The 20,596-nt window shown below is 43.1% G+C and overlaps 1 protein-coding gene across 1 annotated transcript in view; it reads right to left on the reverse strand.

The window, feature by feature from the left end:
• MAMLD1 (mastermind like domain containing 1) overlaps positions 1 to 20,596 on the reverse strand; it is a 109,957-nt gene that overhangs the window by 18,728 nt on the left and 70,633 nt on the right. The window contains exon 3 of the mRNA XM_036305777.1: positions 18,799 to 20,502. Coding sequence (XP_036161670.1) covers positions 18,799 to 20,502 — 1,704 coding nt within the window. The remainder of the gene's footprint in view (positions 1 to 18,798; positions 20,503 to 20,596) is intronic.

Genomic DNA, 20,596 nt, shown 5'->3' on the forward strand with positions numbered 1-20,596 from the left:
TTCTTATAATGAGAAATTCTTATAAAAAGTACATACTATTCTTATAATGAGAACATCATAAAACATATTGGAAAAAGACAAGGTGCCCATATAAGATTGAAACTAATGGGGATCAACACAAGATAGATGGAACAAGTAATCTGTTGAAACCTATCAGAAGATAACTACTAAAGAGATAACATTTAACTAGGATGAGCTCAAAGGTCACCAACAAACATAGGGTATATGCCTAGAGCAGGGGTGGGCAAACATTTTGACTCAAGGGCCACAATGGGTTCTTAAACTGGACCGGAGGGCCGGAACAGAAGCATGGATGGAGTGTTTGTGTGAACTAATATAAATTCAAAGTAAACATCATTACATAAAAGGGTACGGTCTTTTTTTTTTAGTTTTATTTGCCCACGGCTGGCCTAGAGTCAGCTCTTGGAAAAAAAAAGGATAGTTACCTCTGGGAAAAGGGAGGGTTTCTAAGATATTTTGAAAGTTCTACCTCTTAATCTGATTTATGGGTACATACATGTTGGTTTTATTGTTACATGTTTTATTCACTCTTCGATGTGTATCATATGAATTTAAAAAAAAACGTGATTAGAAAAAAAGAGGAATCATGTAAGTAGAAAGTATTGTGCTATGTCAAAGAACAACTCAAGTTCATGTAATGTCATCATCATTTAGGTTAAAAAAATCACTTTGGAATTTCTTTTTTTTCTTCCATTCCCAGCTCTTTTTGGAGGTGCTCCAGTCACAGATTAGGGTTGAGATGGGATTTAGGGTTGGACTGATGTTAGTTCTCATCAGGAATGCCAACACTTCCAGAGCTCAGGATTTTGTGCCTCCTTCCCCCAGATTTTGTCCACAGAGATGCACAAGCAAGTATTCTTGTATTCCAACTACAAAAGAAACTATGCTTTTCTGCCACTTCTCTCTCTCATGGCTACATATCTCGTCTCCTTCCTTCCCTACCTATATGGGAGGGGGCATCGTTCTCCACTTTCTTTTCATTGAAAACCTCAGCTTCTGTCTTCTGACCCATTCTGTCTCTCCCTTTCCCAGAGCTGCACTGTAGTTCGAGACCCTTATTACCCAATACTCCTGTGTCTCCCATGGGCCAGACCATCTGCATTATGGTCTGAGGCTCTCCCCACCTTTTCTTGCTCCCTCTCCTTTAACTTTCACAGGCTTTCCCCCAATATGTTGACACATCTGACCCCATAGTTTTTGGTAGACCCAGACACACACAAAGGAGCACTTGGCTATTTGACTTTTCTTTCTGCCAAAAATATAGAAAACTGCTTTTTTTTTCTCACCCCTTTGGCACTCCCACACTGCCTCCATGAATGACCACAGTGAGTGGTGGCACTCTCCTGTCTCTTCCCTTAAGCACTTGGCTCACAGCTTTTAGAGTTCATTTCTCTCTGCGCTTTGTTGTAGATTTTGTAGGCTAGGTTTATTTTACTGTTATCTTCCTTCCTTACCCCAGTCATGAATTGGTTGTTTTAAAAAAGACAATGTAAGTTGTGGAGAGACCCCACAAATCTACTCTCCCAGGATTTCTGGCTAACTTGGGCTTTAATTGAGGCTTCTAAATTAAAGTCCAATCACCCTCAGACAAGACTGAACACTGTGCTCCATAGAGCAAGTTTCTGGTCTTCACCATACAGCTCTGTCTCCTTCATCAGGGCCTTGTAACACAGTAAGTAGTAGATTATGGGTCTATTTTGAAAGAAGGAGGGCCAGCTATGGAAACCAAAAAGGCAAGAATAAGCACAAACACTATGCCTGGCCAAATAGACATCCTTTCTGATGTGTGACCATCTAATGAGATCAGGATTGATCAGTTACATTAAACTTAAGCACAGTCTTCAAAGTCAAAATCTGCAGGAGATACTCTTAGTCAGTTTATGGACTTCTTAATAATCTGTCTTCTCTAAATTATTTTAAGTGTTTGGTTGGGCTTAATTTAATTATATTCTTAATAACAAATAGTTGTAGCAATGGTGATAAACTATACACAGTGCTCATATCCTATTCTTAGGTCTGAAGCTGCCTGCCTGCTTTATGATTCACAATGTGTGGACAAGCCTGGAGTCTGAGCCAGAAGTCAGGAAACTCAAGATGTTGCTCAGTGCCAGTCATTTCATAGCCTTGCTGAACACCCATAGCTCCAGTGGGAAAATGGGGGGTTCACCCATATCTACTGTATAGGCCCTGCTGGCTGGGGCATATGTGCATTGGAAAAGCCTCTATTGCCTTCACTTAGGTGCCTATATACAAACTGTATGGGTGTGGTAGAGGAGCGAGTTGGATGCTCAAGGAGTTACTGTTTGGAGAGAGGCGGCCCCGGGTGCCTGGTAGGTAGGGAGATATCCTGGACCCCTAATGTACCAGGTTCACAGAGAGGAGAGGTATGGGGCTATGAAAGAGTTGGCTGCAGTTGCCAGGGACACTGGGGTGCTCCATTAGTTTGTTTGCTTTTTCTGAGGGCTTGACTGTTTTGTTCTTTTGGAGCACTCAATTTGTACATTGTAGAATATATCATCTGGATTGTTCAATCATTCTTCACTGCAATCAAATATTGTGGCTGGAATCTGCTCACAGGTTGCCTTTGATAGCAGTCACACAACACATATTTAATGAGTATCTATCATGATCCAGGCCCTGTGCTGTGATAACATTGTTGGACAAGGTGGATACTGTCCTTGTCCTTTTAGGGCTGGCACACTTATATAATGGAGACACACTTAAACAAGGATTTATAATACAGGTTGATAAGTGATATATAAGAACATTGCAGAGTGCTAAAGAAAAATAACAGGAGAACCCAACCAAGGCTGGGGAGGGTGGATGGTTAGAAGAAGTTGCTTGTGGGAACTAAGCTTCAGGCTGTGACCTAAAGGATGAATAGATGTTGTCTAGGTGAGGGGTAGTGGGCACAAAATTGCCTAAGTTTCCAAATCACTGTTATATACATCACAGTTTCACCCAGTGCCACTCCTATTCTAAGACCTGATGGATATGCAGATTGTATAGAGAGATTGTTTGCAAAATGAAGCCTAAGTATCTGGGTTCTCTCTGGAAAAAGGCTGCTTTCTGGAGTCATGTAGAGTCATCCCAAAGAGTGCCATGCTATAGTGGATGGGGGCTGGGAGGATGAATGAATAATCTTCACATTTCTGTTCCTAACCTATTAAATTCAAGAAAGTTTTTCTTGAAGCTCTATGACATCTTTCACTTTCAGCTTTGCTTGTTGAAAATTAAATTACAAACCAAAGCAGGAGCTCCAAAATGTTTTTAGTTACTCACATGATAAAGTTGGATGTGTCCTATTTATAAAACAATCTGTTGTAAATAGAGAAGAAAGTGCTGAGAAAAGTCCAAGTCCTAAATGTCAGAATGAGAAGGGCCCATAGGAGTCATCTACACCAGAGGTTCTCAAAGTGGGTGTCCTTGGAGCAGCAGCACTAGCTGGAAATCTGTTAGAAATGTAAACTTCTGGGCCCCACCCAGACTTACTGAATCAGAAACTCTGGGGGTGGAACCCAGTAATCTTCACTTTAACAAGTCCTCCAGAGCATACTCAATCAAGAACTACTGATTTAATCCAAGTTTCTCATCATACAGAATAGGAGACTGAGTCTCAGAGAAGGAAGGAGCACTTGACTTGTGTCAATCAGGATATGATCTGAATGTTGGGCCAGTGACCACTGTGTGTTGCTTTCCAGATTCCTCTTTCCAAAAGGGAATTGTTCTTCCCTGTACTCCTGCTCTTTCTCTGCTGAGGTGAGCACAGTGGGCAGGCGTCCCTGGAATACGAGGAGTAATGTAGTGACCAAGCTGAGAGGATTGCATGTTACCCAGAATTTCTAGATTGGAGCTGAACCACTTTGGGGAGGGGGTATATAGGTTTCTGTGAGTCAAACATTTGGGGAGGCATATACATTAGAAAGAGGGAGCATATTGATGTGGATGGCCAAAGAGGTTCATTGTAGCAAATATAGTTGGTTGCTTAGCCAACATCTAGTCTTCTTTCTCTTGGAACCTTGCCCAGTTTTCAATCAGGGAGCCTCACTTGCCCCATGCTTTGGGGAAACCTGGCTCCACCTGGTTCTAAAGGTGAGGCACTTAGCTCAGCTCACATGCAGCAGCATAGTAGAGAAGTGATTAATTCAGGCTATTACACCAAAAGTTTCTAGGAAGTTTTGAGAAAGAAGTTTCCTTACACTTGTGACAGAGCTTCTAGAAGCAACTATCTCTCCTGCTTCCCTGGCTGAGGGTAGGAGAAAGCTTGTAGCCCCAGGAATTGCTGGCAGCTATCATCTGATCATTAAGGGGAGCCAGCCACGAATGAAGCAGATGCTAGGGAAGGCTGAAGAGAGAGCTGGAAAGAAGCAGCATCTTTGGTCACACTGTTGAGCTGTTGATTCAAACTACCCCTGAAGTCTGCCCAACTGCTGAACTTCCACTGACAGGACTCAGTAAGTTAATTTTATTGTTTAAACCAGTGTGAATTGGTTTTTCTGTTACTTGCAACTCAATGTATCTTAACTGATAAAAAAAATTTAGCCTGGTACCTCAGACCACTGAGTTCACAAGGACTGCACTATACCTTCAGCCTCACATTGAGGACCATCCTACTTCAGATGATGAAGCACAGGCCTGTTGAACCCTGCTCAGCTTTGAGTCATGTTTCTTTACCCACAAACCAGTTAATCTTTTTTAAAAAGAGGTAATAAATTCAGACAATGTCAAATGTTTTTTTTTTTTATCTTTAGAGATAGAGGAAGGGAGAGGGACAGATAGAAACATTGATGAGAGAGAGAAACATCATTGATCAGCTGTCTCCTGCACACCCCTTACTGAGCATCAAGCCCACAACCCAGGCATGTGCCCTGACTGGGAATCAAACCAGTGACCTCTTGGTTCACAGGTTGATGCTCAGCCACTGAGCCACACTGGCCGGACACAGTTCATTTAAAGAGAAATTCAACCAACCTGATCTGTCTGTACGACATGCTCCAGCAAATACATCTAGAGTGGATCAAATACCTCACTCTTAGACTTCTCATTCAGATTACAAGTGTGGTACTCAAGCTCTTAAATACTCTATTTTGCATTAGTTGAATGCAATACACATTTTAGAAGCAATAGCCTAGCTTAACAACATTAAGGATTTCTAGATCATATTCAATTCCAAGGCAAACTCGAATATGTACTTTGTGGGTTTCTGTGAAGAAAATAATTGATGATCCAAACTGGAATTCATCTATAGAAAATAGGCAGCACCAACTCCTAAAAGCAATTATTGGCACCAAGCCCCTGAATTTTTAAATCCCTTGAAAAGTCCAAGAACATACCAGAAACTTGAGATTTGATTTCAGAGGCAATAACTGTAAACAAAAAATTAAAAGCCTGTAAGAGGTGTTTCTGAGTAGCATGTTGATAGCTCTAAAAACAATCATGAGGGTTCATTCTTTTTCTCAATCCCTAGTCCAATATTATATCAAAAACTTCATCTATCAGGAGAGTTGGAAATAGACATGAATCAAGTGTAAGGTTACAGAGAAATACTTTGCTTTCAGGAACCTCTTCTGGGAGGGGAAAGTTATAAGCTGTAGTTTGCCTGGACAATGAGCTCAGGCAGGGCAGATGGGGAATGTGGCTAACACTATTGCAAGTGAGATTTAGGGGTGGGGCAGAAACAAAATGGTATTAATGGGAAGGAGAGTGAACCTCTTGCTTTCCTCTGTGCAGGGTTAATACACCTTCAGCACTTTGGTCAGAGCCTTATCCACCCAGAGGGCCTCACTCTGATATCCTATGCTTATTAGTAGTTCAGAGACAAGCAGCTGGAATTGGGGCAAAGAATTGGGCAGGGGAGGGAAGCCTCAGTTACAGTTGTCTTCAAATTTCTAAAGGGCTATGACGTCTTGTGAAACATATTAGACTAGATTGTTGATCAATATCAAGATTTTGTAGTTTGTCTAAAAAATGGGGCATGGAAAAGAATTCTAAACCCTAAACTGGATATCAATCTAGTTCTGACAAGTCACAAGCAGATATCCTGCTTGCAACAGAGACTTAGTGGAGTCCATTAAGTTCCCAAAGCCATGTCATCATTCCAAAGGCTGACTAACAGTTTTTTATCTAGGGTCTTCTGTTACAATCTTGTCTTTTGCAGTATGGGGTAATGATGCATTGATAGAGCTCAGAACATCTGTCCTGCCCACCAGCTGCTAAGGAAAGAGCCAGATAGAACAGATCTGTGTGATTCTAGATCTATATGAGTTCAGAGGGAATCAACATGGTCAAGGCCATTGCCAGAGGCTGCCCCTTTCCACCAATTCTGCTCCTTTGATCTGTATCGATGTTGAGCTATATCAGTTAATAGAACAATAAGGGAAGACAAGAGAACTTTCTAGGAGGTGGTGGGAAGGAATCGCCTTGTGATGTAACTATTCTACTAAAGAAAACACTTTCAAAGGAAAAGTTAAAAAGCAAATAAGAGAGACTAACAATATAGTTGTCAAAATGATAAAAACAAACCAATAAAAACAATACCCCTGAAAGGTCATTTCTACAAGGGATATAAAAATCTGTGCTCATGAACTAGTAAAATAAACTTCTTAATTTGAAAAAAATTAACCAATGGTGGCAGCTTATTCAAATATAACCGAATATCATTATAAGTTACATTTTAAGCCTGATAGGAGAAACATGCTGAACAACCTTCAAAACATATTCACTTAATGCTTTGTTAGTCAGAGAAGAAAAAGGAGAAGGAGAAGAATAAGAACATGAACATGAACATGAACATGAACATGAACATGAACATGAACATGAACATGAACATGAACAAGAACAAGAACAAGAACAAGAAGAATAAGAAGGAGGAAAAGAAGAAAAATAACTGTGTGAAGACCATTCACTGCTCTTAGGACTGACTGAAATAGATTGATTTATGTTAGAAATATTGGTGCTGCCCCAGAGTGGCATAAATGAATCTTAACTGAGATAAAAGCAATGCAATGAGCAGCCTGACTTTATAAGCCAGCTCTTTTATCTATTTAGCTATCTCTCTATCTATCTATCTATCTATCTATCTATCTATCTATCTATCTATCTATCTATCTATTTTCTTGCTTTTCTTCTATCATGGGCTTTCTCACTGTGGTATATGAAATGGCAACCAGATGTCTTTTTTTTTTTTTTTACTTCTAAAATGCATGAAATTACCATAACCACTACAATAGAATAACCGGTACATATTATCACTGGCGGAATACGACTGTGTATTTGTTGGAGGTTGAAGAAATCACATGTATTCAGATATCACACTTGTAGAACAGTAGGCAAAGGTTTCCCAAGCGCTATAGAAGGTCAAGAGCCAAATTGGACCAGAAAAATGGGTCACGATGAGGAGGTGGGGGCTCTATGTGCTGATGCAGAGTCCTCCCTTTGGCCCAATATGGGAATATGAGTTCATCAGCCTCCAGGACTCGAAGACGAGGAGTTCCTATCAATAATCACTTTAAACCACTCAAAAGAGTCTCAAGAGCTTAATTTTTCAAAGGCTAACAGATGCAATTTATTATCAGTTCATTCCTTTCTGCATTCATTCATTCATTCATTCATTCATTCAAAGGGTCATTCATTCAGCTCACTTTTACAGAGCTAGATAAGACATCTTTCTGTAACTGAGGAGTCTGCTATCAAGTGGGGTGCAAACAAAACACAAATAACTTTGATTAAAAAGTGGACATCACCAAGCCCTGAAGGGCAGAAACCAAAGGTCTTGGGAACTGAGGTATGAGTAGGGACACAATAACCAGGTGTGTCAACTTTCCAAAAGATATTTGGGTATTGGTCAGAGGTTCTTGTTATCTACTTTGAGTGCCAGTGCCAAGGCCTTAGGAGCTGGTTCTGATTGTTGTTCAGATCCTTAACCTTTCCAGAACTCTACACCAGGTCCTAGCAACTACTCCAGAGGGACAGTTTGCATAGAAAGCAAATCACAGACAATGAGTCCCTAACATTATTTTGTTGGCTCTTGTATTAATTAGCAAACCGTGAGTCATCCTAGTGTTTCCAGACTTGCAGATGCACCAGAGAACGAATGAAGCAAGTGGGGTTTCTTATACCATTCAGAAACAGAGATAATGTCCTTTCCTGTGTACAGTCATTTCTTTGTTCCCCCACCCACATGTTGTCATTTCCCCAAAATGCACAGAAAAGGACAGAACTTGTGTTCAATTTACCAGGAAAGTTATTTGTAAGCTTATGCCCAGGGACCCTATCCCTAGCATTTAACATGTATATATTTCACTAAGACATCCAGAAAACCCAGCTGGCTCACACAAATGATGAGTGTACTTGCAGTCAATACTGCTCCTCTCTCCAACAGAAAACAGGCAGCTCAGCTTGCTGCCGCCTTTATATCAGGCGCTAATGTTATTTGAAAATAAAACACTGCTTTTGATTAAGGAGGACTAGCAAATGTTTTAAAATGTCAGTTTTTCATTTTCATTAATTTATTGTTGTAAAATTTTCCATTTTGAGCCATTTTAATTGTACAGCTCCATGATATTAAGTACGCTCTCATTGTTGTGCAGCCATCACCAACCATCCTACATCTCCAGAACTTTTTCATCATCCCAAACTGAAACTCTATCTATTAAACACTAACTCCCCACTCCCAGGCACCCACGTTTCTGCTCTGTTCCTATGAATTTGACTACTCTAGGGACGTCCTAGAAGTAGAGTCACACAGCATTGTCCTTTTTGTGCTTGGTTTATTTTACTGAAAATAATGTCTTCAAAGTTCATCCATGTTGCAGCATGTCAGAATTTCCTTCCTTTTTAAAGCTGAATAATGTTCCATGATATGGACATACTGCATTTTGTTTATCCATTCACCCACTGATGGGAACTTGGGTTGTTTCCACCTTCAGGTTATTGTGAATAATGCTGCTATGAATATGGGTGAACTTGTTCAAATTTGTTGGGTCATATGGTAGTTCTGTGTTTAATTTTTTGAGGAACCACCATACTGTATTCCACAGTAGCTGCACAAGTTTACAATCCCACTAACAATGCACAGCATGGTTTCCAATTTCTTCATATACTTGCCAATACTTATTTTCTCTCTCTCTCTCTCTCTCTCTGTGTGTGTGTGTGTGTGTTTATATAATAGCATCTTAATGGGTGTCAAATTTTTGTATTTTGAGGACATGAAATTAGAAAGCCATATTTAAGCGCTGTGTTCATATTCTTCAGACCTCATCTTTGAAACCATTGCTTGATACAAGGAAAAGGTCAAGGCATTGACCCCACTTATGCCCATTAAGGGTGGTTAGGGTCTCCCAAATTCTAAAGCTTTGTCACATGGAAATAAACGATCATTACTCAAAATTTCAAATGAGGAATCTACCTTCATCTATTGTTCCACAGAATTGGCTGGCTTTGAAAAATTGTCTTCATGTGCCACCCAGACAGGGCCTGCAAAAAGTCCGAGTTGCCACAACTATGCTCACATCCTCTGTTCATAAATGGAGAATGGCCAAACTTGGTAGCAGGCAACAGAGGGCAGGGGAAAGTCAGGTAAGACCTGTGCATTTAGTCTCAAATCCAGAACTCCCAAAAGCAAATCAAGAGTTGGAATAGTTTCTAATGGAGCAGGGTATACATCTTTCAGACCTTCATGGGTACATGACAATTTCCTCAAGTGCCCACTTGCCATTTTCCTGTGCAACTGGCTCTAATAACTGAATCAAGATCTGTAGACTCTGGGATTCCAAGTGCACATTTTCTATTCTAACAAGAAATTTGGTTAATATGAGGAGAAGGACCAAAGTGTGGAAGAAATGGATCAATGCTGAACTTTTATTACACTCTCTGTCATAAAAACTGCAATTGCATTGGTAGTCAGGAGACAGGGCCAGGTCTGTTAGGAGTATCCATGGGCTCTCAGCATGGCCATAGACATGGCCCTGGGGAAGGGGTTTGATTCCTTTGGATCTTTAACATTACTTTTAGTTTTCAACAACCTCACTGCTTTTGATGACAAGAACTAACATGATAAGCTCTCATCTAACAACAACAGAACACAATAAAACAGACAAATTAGCACCAGTCACTGTGCACAAGTTATCAAGATCAAATAAAAAATCCAAACTTTGCCAACTCCTTAGGTAAAAGCAGAAAGTTTTTCTTTGGGGGTGAAGATGGGGTGTTTTAACTATAACCAGTGTTCTACCCTCTAATCTAATGTTCCCTTCAAGCTCACAAGTAGCCAGATCAGAGCATACATGTTTGTTTTACACAGGAGGCCCAAGGGACAGAGGAAGCTAAAAGTACAAATGTACTAAGGAGAGGTTTCCATAAATGTGATATGGGCCATTAATGGATTTGAGAGAGGGAAGTTGGGGAGGGTGCAGGAAGGAGTGGAAGAATGCAGTCGGACCCTTTTCATACGCATCCCTTGCTCGCCTGGATGGGTCATGTCTTGGACCCACATGGCCGTTCTGGTGCTATCCACTCTTGCACTCAGTGGCAATGCTGGCTGTAGGCGTTAGGGCCACAGCTAAGTGAAACAAGTCCACTATGCTATTCCATCCACCTTAGACATTTTTTATATTTTGCTAACTTTTCCCTTGTGTTCATAATCTGAAATGGGACTGCCTCTCCGTGTGCTGTTCTACATCTTGGGCTTGTAAATATTCATGCAGAGTTACAGTTTAAAGGAGCGTGACATAACGATTCATGTCTGCCCTCTTATACTTTCTGAAAATGGAAATGAGATTCCTTTCCTTGCTTTAAAGTGACAAATAAGCAGGATGTTTCAATGAATTTAGTATAAAACAATTTATACACTTTGTTTTTAAGATGTCTCATTTTGGTCACCTCAACTTCAGAAAAGTTAATTGTTTCTCTTCAGGTATGTTAAGACAAAATGAGCAAACAAAAAACTTGATAGCAGGGTTGCCTTTTCAGCTTCCATAAATCAATGACTAAGCAAATATAAAACTATATTGATTGACCTGTATTACGTAGGCATCTGTATTGGGGGGATTTTTCCATCCCAGTAAATTTTGGTGTTGACCTCACTGAGTGATGGGTACTCCAGGGCCAAAAAGTAATGTTGCTACATTGCAATACGTTATCTCACTCATTCTTTAACTACTGACAGAAAAAAGTTTGATTTTTAAAAGGTTAGCATTTGACCAGAGGCTAATTTCAAATTTCTGCTTTGTAAAAAAGGAACATAGCATTGAGGTGGAGGATCATTAATGGTTCTCAGAAAACAAAAAGAAACAACAACAATCTAATTCTTGGTAACATTAGTACCAAGTGCTAAGCCTGTATTTCCCAAATTCAACAGCCGATGGACTTTCATTTCCTGGCAATTCAATGTGATTAAAACAAAACTTGTTCAACACTGAGATATTGGTTCCTAAATTTTCAAAATATATGTTACACTGTGTCTAATTATATTTCTTCCCAAGGCAGTTAAAAAAAGTTTCCCCAAACTAAACAGTTTTTTGAGGCCCAATTTAGAAATAAAGTAAAACATAAGCTTATATGTTTAAGTACAAAATAAAGATGCTTATTCAGTAAAACATCGGCATATCTGGTAGAGAAGATGTGAGCAGGGCAAGATCCCAGTCAGACAGGATTCATGGGCTCTTTGAAACCTGACTTGTCTCTCTCCCCCGCCCCAACCCCTCCCTTTCTCAGTGCAGCACAGAGCTTTCCTCAGAGGTCTTTGCTCTTGTGTTTCAGCAGAATTAACCTTTGTAATGAAATCTGTGACACTCCTTGCCAGAATTAGTAAAAGATAAACGCAAAGAAATGTTTCTTATAACACGGGGAGCAGTATTTCTCTCCCACAACCCTTATCCTCAAAACAAGAGAAGAACTAAGGGGAGCCAGAGAAGGGACTTGCAAGTCCAAGGTCACAGGCATGTCCTTGAAAATATGTGGTGCATCTGATTCTGGGGACAGGGATGGGGAAAGGAGGGGGGGGTGGGGGAGTCAAGTATTTTGGCAAGATAATGGTCATTTACTTTTAAATGTCAGTGAAAAATTTCGAGAATAGGAGAAGGCCCACTGGCTGCCATCACTCCTAACTCTCCAGTAGTAAATGCAACTGATGTAACTTTTACAAGATTAGGGGATTGTCTTGCTCCAAGTAACCTGGTTTTATCATTTTGTTTTCAGAGATCATTGCTCAAATGTAAAGATTTTAATTTGCAGTGCTAATTGAGACAGTAGTAATTAAAGGTTCTGCTCTACTGAGAAGGTGAATCCAGCTTTGGAAATCCAAATAAAAAGGAATCCTGAGTTTCTGCAAAGGTTCTTTTTGGAGGCGCTCTGGGTGCCCTGCATGCTGTAGTATCCATCCGGGGCCCGGTTTGAGCAATGCTTCAACCACAACAACTACAACAAACTAATGCAGGCCAGAATCACCAATTCACCAATGCCAATGACCAAGCAGAATTAACATTCCTAGAGGCATCGATGCTGGGCAGCTGGCAAGGCTAGCCTGCATTTTCCTTCTCATTCATTCTCTTTGCCTACCGGTATCAGTAGAGGGCCCTCTCTCTGGATCTAAAAACCAGGGGCAGCCCTCAGCCCACTGCAAGCTGTAGGGTTAGTACTAAGTTGGCTGCAGGTAGAATTAGGCTTCCACTTACCCTCCTCTCTGCCCACCTAAAATCATCCTGGGGTGTCTATTTGTTACTCAGTATCCATGCAGGATGGGCAGCTCTCATATGACTCCTGGAAGCTCTGCTCCTTTCTGGCATCACCAACTTGTGTCTGCCAATTGGTTTTCTCTCAAGCACTTGACAAATGTTGTCCCTGACACCCCCAGGAGGCACTTTCCTGCTTCTCCTCTCCAAGTCACCACCCATCCCTGGAAGCCAAAGAGGAACCTGGACATGGAGGCAATCTAAACCCATTCCACTGGGTGACTGGTGTTCTGAGTTTCAGGAACTTTCTTGATATAGTAGCAGCTAACATTGATGAGTATTATTGCATGAGAGGCCCTATGCAAGCACTTTTACCTCCTCTCATTTAATCCTCCCAGCAACCCCATTAGATAAGTGTACTAGTATAGGGTGTCCCAAAATTCACGCAAGATTTGCAATTCAATTCAATTGCAAATCTTGTGTGAATTTTGGGACACCCTATATCTCCATTTTATAGATGGGGAGACTCAAGCTTATAAGGTAAACAGCTTGCTAAATGAGAATGAGGCAGAGCTGGAATTGGGACCCAAGTGATCCAAACCCTGGGCTCTCTTGAACCCAGCCTCAAACCAAGCCCCCAGGGCCTGTGCCCTGCCAAGGGCCAAAGACCAAAGCCTTGGTGTCCCCTGCCCTGTGCTAGCTCCCTTTGGCCCTGAGAGTGCTGCACTTTGGAGTGCTCAGTTCATCAGGGACAAGAATAGCCAGTGTGTGAGGGCAGCAAGAGGGATTCCCCAAGGCCCCACCTCAGACCAAGCTTCCCAGATGCCTATCAAAGGCCCCTTGAGGAGGGAAGATGGCAAGGTCTGTAGATTCACCCATCATCTCCACAGTTGCTGAGTTTTCACAGCTGCCTACACTAAGGAGATGGGAGGTTTACGTTAAAGGTAGGAAATAAAGGAAACCTGGGAACGGCCAAGTCCAGCCTTTTCTTGCCTCTCAAAATCTCTCCAAGCAATATCATGCGCCTCTTTGGTCTGTTTCTCTGCAGCTGCCCCTTTCCTCCTGTGCTTTGTCCTGCCTCAAGGATCAGATTTCAAGCCTTTTTTGTTCTTATTCCATCTGGCCACCCTCCCATCTCTCCTCCCCATGATGCTACACTCCCAGCTTTGCAAACGTGCCCTGAAGGCACTCTGGGCACCCAACTCTCCCAGAGCACAAGTCCCATCTCCTTGATGGACCTGTTTCAGCCTTTTGAGGTTAATTTGCCAATGGTAAATTTAGCTGATGGTACAATTGAAGTCCTAACACCCACCGCTTGTTCGACATTTCCAATACCTTAAGATATCTCTAATAGTCTTCACGGTAAAGGGGCATTAAATTAAAATTTATTTTAAATTTAAAAAAGAAAGTATTACAATAAAAAAATAAATTTAAAAAAATGCAAAAAAATAAATTAAAATTCATTTTGCTTCACTTTGGTTAAAAACAGAGAGATGTCATTGAGCCTCAGAAGCAGGGTGGGGAATATAGTGAGGAGATCTGAGGTTATGAAAATCCAATACACCAGAGCTGGGTGTCACAACTCTGAAAGGTGTTCCTCCCTTAGTAATGCCAGGTCCACATTCTGTATCTGTAATTTTATGTCCAAAAAGCTCTGAAAACTTATTTTATTTTTGTAATTTTGGTGACAAAGTTTGACCTGGAGTTAATTAAATATTCATATTTATTTGCAAAAGTAATAAAAGGCTGCCCAGATTCCATTGGAGGGTTGTCTGATTTTTGGTATATGCACTGTGTTACCTTTTTAAAGTCCCAGATGTCCTGAATTTGGATATGCATCTGAACCCATGGGTCTCAGACCCAAGACCAGGAGCTTGCAGCAGTCCTGACTGAGCACGTGTTGTGCACAGGGCAAGGGTTCTACGCAAGTTCAATTTAGTGTCTCCTTTTTCATGTAATGCCCTAAGAGATGGGGATGATTCCTTTCCCCATGTGCAGCTGAGGCTAAAGGGGATAATAGACATTGCTACCGGCACACGGCCCAGTCAGTGTTGGTGCCTGGACTTGAACCCCAGTTCTGTCTGCCTCCAGTGCTCTTTCTTATACCACCACGCTGAACTGCTGCCCAGATGTCAGATGGCACTTGCCTTTCACTTTATCATTCACTTAAATGGTAAAGTGAAATTCCCTAAGATTGGAAATATTAGTCTGCAAATAAGAATGGGCTCCTCTACATAGCTGGATTTGGCACTTCTGTTTATTCATGAGTTGGTTTCTCATCTTACATTTAGAAACTACAACTTTAAAAAATCTAACACCTGGATCAAAATGAATGCCCAGTCCTCCCATAGTGACCACCATTGTCCATGGAAGATCAATGAGCTAGTCAATGCCATGTAGTCAGCAAGGAGTGACTGCTGGGGATCAGTATGGCCATCAGTAAAATGTGACAAGTTTGCATTCTGGAAACAAGAAGCATGTCCTTCCCCACCAGTAGGGCTGCTGTCTTGTCCTTGCATGGGTGACCTAGCTATTGCCTCAAACACTTTCCTTTTCCTTTCTTTTTTTCTCACCCCTGCAAGACTGGCCAGGGCTAAGTTCTTAGGCCTTAAAGTGAATGAGGAAAGACCACAAGAAGGAACAGCAGATCTGTTCATGTGCCCAACTTGGAGGCCTGCTCAGTGCATTTTGGCTAGAAGGATGCCAAAGACAGAACAGGGTGCTATGTAGAGGGTTAGAGTGAGAGTGTGAGAGAGCTCCAGAAAGAACAAAGAGGAAATCCCAGCCAGCTGAACAAAAATGGCTCGTTCTCCTTTTCCACCTGGCCTGGAGTTGTCTAGGTGGTGCAGGGCCTAGAATAGGAAGAGCCCATAAAGCTAGTAGGCTCCACAGCTCCTGTCAATCTCCTGGTGGGCATGAAGTCTGGAGAGAGCACTCTATGTACTCTGTCATGAGACAGCACCAGTTTTGAGAGTCACATCTTAGCCACCAGAAAATAGATCTGGAAGCTCAGGGCTAGGAGTTAAGAGTCATAGTTATAGCAAAGCTTTGTTGGTAGGAACTTTGTGCTAGGCCTTGTTTGAAGTGTTTTAGATGTATTAACATATTTAATCCTCAGACAACCTATCATCATGCCCAGCCTCTGGAGGCAGTGCTCTGTGCATGGGTTTATGAGTGTGGGCTCTGTAGTGAGACTTCTTGCTCTGGTCCTGACTTGCTGTGTGACTGTGGGTAACTGGTGACTTCTTTGCGCCTAAATTTTCTCAGCTTTAAAGGGAGTGATAACAGCCCCTTTCCTCTTAGGATTAAAATTGGAAAAGGCAGGTGAAGTACTGTATTGCATGCTTCGCCTGTGTGCACTGGCTGGTGCTGGCTTGAGAAGGCAGTTTTTGGCAGCAAGAGCATTCCATTCAGTGAGTCCAGCCTTGTGCCTCTCCTGGTAGAGGAAGCCTGAGTCCTTCCTAACTTCAGGGAGGTTGGCTACTCGGTCTTTCTCCTGAACAATTTCTCCAACTCCACCTAGGTAATGGGTTGGGTGTGATTTTTATAACCCCAGTCATTAAGAATTCTCCCTCTGACCCAGCTCTGAGGCAACATAATCAGGCTACAATGTACCCCATTGAAGAAACATAAAAAAACCAAAAGGCGCACAATGTTAGATGGTGACACATCTCTAGGCTGAGGATCTTGCCTGCCAGAGTAAGAGTTCCAGTGCTGATACTGGGGCTCCACTGAGCCAGCTGCAGAAGTCCATGACAACATGACAACACATGGCCTATAACAAAATCAAACTGAAGTACTCCTGAACTGTGGACAAAGGCCCGCAGCTCATCCTGGCCACCCCCACAGGGAGCTCTGCTTGCTGTGTGCATCCACTAAAGGACCGATTCCCTGGGGTGGAGCACTCTGTTTGGTTATGATTCATGAGACCTGGACAAAAAAGACATAGTCTCTATCCTTCAGGGGCTACCAGGGTCACACACATCCAAGGTGTTCAGGAAAGAGAGCAGCCTGACAGGTGTTTCACTTGGGCCAGATCCCTGGCTAAGCACATTATTGCTATCTCTTTCTTTACAGAAGGGGGAGGTAGAGTGGGAGACAGAAGTACCAAGGCAAGTCAGGGAAAAGCTTCCTGGAGAGGTGCCTGAACCTTAGGGATTGTAAGAGTGGGATAGGAAAGGAAAGGTGGTAAGGGAAGGCCAGGTAGAGGGAATAGCGGCAGTAAAGGCCAAGAATACAGAGTGTTCCAGGAGCTGCAAGCACTTCTGGGTTATGGAAATGAAGTGCCAATCAGGGCCCAATGGAGACTGCTAAGGAAGTAGATGGAGCCAGGTTATGGGCCTCTGGAAACTTCTGAACAAGTATGAAACATGATCAGGTCTCTGTTATAGCAATGTAATGCTTAGAGCAATGAATGGATTATTGGGGGAAATTAATGTAAGAGTCAACTGTATGAGTTCAGACAAAGAATCAAGAGGGCCTGGACATAGGCAGGGATAAGAGCAATGGGAAAGAGGGACCATGGCATAGTATTCTGGCAGACATCACTGATCCCTGCCTCCTGGTATTCACACCTTCATGTAATCCCCTTCTGGTATTCACACCTTCACACTTGCATCTAATGAACAGAATATAGCAAAAGTGATGGAATGTCACTTTCAAGACCAGGTTATAAAAGCTGCAACTTCTGCCCTAGCTGGTTTGGCTCAGTGAATAGAGCATTGGCCTGTGAAATGAAGGGTCCCAGATTCAATTCCTGTCAAGGTCACATGCCTAGGTTATGGGCTCAACCCCTAGTAGGGGGCGTGCAGGAGGCAGCCAGTCAATGATTCTCTTTCATCATTGATATTTCTATCTCTCTCTCCCTTTCCCTTCTTCTCTGAAATCAATAAAAAGATATTTAAAAAACAAAACAAAACAAGCAAAAACCTGCAACTTCTGACTTCTTGGCATTCCCTCTGCCTCTCTTGTTGGCATATTTCTATTTTGCTCACATAGATGAAGCCATCTGCCATCTTGTGGCCCTCATGGCAAGGAATCATGGAAGGCCTCTGGTCAATGGTTCATGAGGACTGAGGCTTCAGTCCAGCAACCTGCAAAGATCTGCTTCCTGCCAACAACCATGGGAGTGAGCTTGGATGTAGACCCTTCCCAGCTGAGCCTTGAGATGATTACAGTCTTTAGAAGAGACTTGAAGCCAAAAGACTCAGTTAAGCAATGCTAGGATTCCCACCCATAGAAAGCATGAGGTAATGTATGCATGTTGTTTTAAATAGATGTTTTGAGGTAATTTGGTACATGGCAATAGATAACAATACAGGTAGGGATCAGAACAATGAAAATTGGGAACTGTGATCAACACCACCCAGGCAGCATCAGCTGAATTTAGTAATTGATAAGACTGTAGAAGTTGAGGGAGAGAGAAGTCATGGTAATTTGGAGAAAAGCACAGACTCTGGAGGGTGACTGCCTGGGTTCAAGTTCCTGCTCTGCCCTTTTAACTGTGTGACTCTGGGCTAGTCATTTCAACAATCTGAGCCTCTGTTTCTTTGTGTGTAAAACGGAGATGATAAAAGTAATAACTACATTACATGTATCTGTCCTTTCCATTTATGAACTCCTTCAGCATCCAGCATAGTGGTGAATAATAGCACACTGGAACTGCTCAGCAGAAGTCTGCTGTGGCATTTCTAGAAGGCTCAATGTTTAGCCTTATGCCAGCAAAGGCAAGATTTAAATGCTTCAGTGAAATTTTCTTGCATCCTACAAAGCCTCCACTGGTCCTGTGTGAGGGAACATGTTCCATTACCCAGTATAGGAGAAGGCAGTTCTGTACAATTGTGACTTGTCACTCCTCGATCTTTCCCCTGGCAGCACCTTTGGGTGCAGCTTTCCCCTTGCATAGGAACTGAAACCATAGCCTTGGCCTAATTAATTCTGTGCTTCAACCAGCCAGAGTTAGCTGGCTTCAACAGACTTTTCCAGAGTCAAGCCTAGTCTCAGAGAGGAGTAGAGCTTGGAATTGCCTCCAAAGCCAGGTATCAATAGTACAAGACATGGTTCTTACTTCCAAAACCAAGGAAACCAACCAGATATAAGACTGTCTTACCTGTCTTGGCAGAGGAGGCATGGATTCTGAAGCTGCTGATCGCTGAAAGCGCTGGGGCTGCTGTATCATCTGCTGCAGAAGGAATGAAGAACGGTCAGGCTGCTGCTGCTGCAGCTGCAAAGTGGCCGTGGTGGTGGAGGAGGCAGTGGCAGAAGAGGCCTGTGTCAGCATAGGCTGCTGCAGATAGTGGAGTAGAGAAGGCTGCCTAGAGGTGGCAGGCATGGAGGGCATCTTCTGTGGGCCCGGCTCAGAAACGAAATGTGACAAGGGCTTGGTGTTGCCAAAATTAAATGGCTCCGGGGCTCCTGGTCTGGAGCTGGCCAGCCCCTGCTGCATGATCATGCTCAGGGTCTTGGGTGAGTTGGTGGCCATGGGCTTGAAGATGGCATTTGTTTGCTGGTGCTGTTGCTGCTGGCTTAGTGGATTACTGCTGGGAGTGAGGCTCCGGATCAGGGAGCACTGTGGAGTGAAGGACTGCTGCGGCAAGCCTGGGCTGGAAAGCTTCTCTGGGTGGTAGGGTGGGGAGGGCCCTGGGTTGCTGGTGGGCAGAGCAGACATCAGGTGGCCTTGAGGGCTTTTAATGGTAGAGGACACTAGGTTGGCAAGAATGGAGCTTTGTGGGCTGAATTGTGGCTGCTGATTGAGAGATGGGCTGGGGAGCTTCTCAGGAGCATAGGACATAGTGGGCCCAAGGGCAGCATTGCTGCTGGATGCCATGCTTGAGAGTAAGGCATTAGGAGAGCCTTGGAGAGTGCTCCCAGGCAGGTTGCTGGATGACATGCAGGATACCATGAAGCTCTGTGGGCTGAAAGGTGGTGGTGGGTGTGGTGATGGCACTGGGCGGTAAGGTGGGGACAGGCCTGGAGAGGTCAGGCTAGACCAATTGGATGTGGGCCCTTGCTGCTTCGTAGCAGATCCCTGCTTGCTGGCCGCCAACACCTTCAGCTGGTGGGCATGATGCCACTGAGGCACTGGGAGTGGGGGCAAAGCCACGGGGAGCATCGCCTGGACCTGGCTCTTGGCCTGTGTTGTTGCAGAACTGGGTGTGACCATCTGTTTACTGGTGGAGGGCATAACATAGCTGATCCCTGCAGAGGAGGGCGGGATTTGAAGTGATACACCGGTGACCTGGCTGCAACCAGAAGCAAACTCCTTACTGGAACCAAGGCTCTCCAAGTGTGACATCTGAGCCGAAGGCTTGCGAGTTGTGCCCAGGGTTACCTGGGAGTGATCTAAGACTGGTGGTTCTTCTGGCTTGCTCCCCAGTATCTTCTCAAGATCTAGCGCATTTGAAGAAGGATCTTGAATTTCTGTTAGCTCCTCTAGCAGATCTTGTAGTTCCTGGTCCTGCTCCACAGCCATCATGCTATTGGTTTTGTCATAGTAAGGAACAGTGGGCCCTTTGAGTCCCATTTCTGCATTCGGTGGTACCACAAATGGTGAATCCATCATGCTGCCATTCATGGAATTATTTTCGAGTAGTAATGAATGGCCCGCTGCTCCCATAGCTGAAGAGCTAGGGTTCATTGTCAGTGGAGGAACCTGCAGCTCTGTACAGGGCATGCTGGAATGGGCACCTGGGCCCATAGAAAGGGTGACATCTTCAAGGCAAAGCCTCTTGCTTTTATTAGGGTAACCCCCATCAGCCATGCCTGGAAACTGGAAGTTGTCTTCTTCCTGTCTCCTCTTAATGGTTCCCTGTGGCTGAGAGAGAGGAGGGATGGGTAATTTTTATAAAGGCTTGGCACAATAAGTCGAATGAACAGCAAAACTTGCAAGATAAAACTTATCTCGGTTT

The sequence above is a fragment of the Myotis myotis genome, unplaced genomic scaffold, assembly GCF_014108235.1.
Source record: "Myotis myotis isolate mMyoMyo1 unplaced genomic scaffold, mMyoMyo1.p scaffold_m19_p_4, whole genome shotgun sequence".
NCBI classification, from domain to species: domain Eukaryota; kingdom Metazoa; phylum Chordata; class Mammalia; order Chiroptera; family Vespertilionidae; genus Myotis; species Myotis myotis.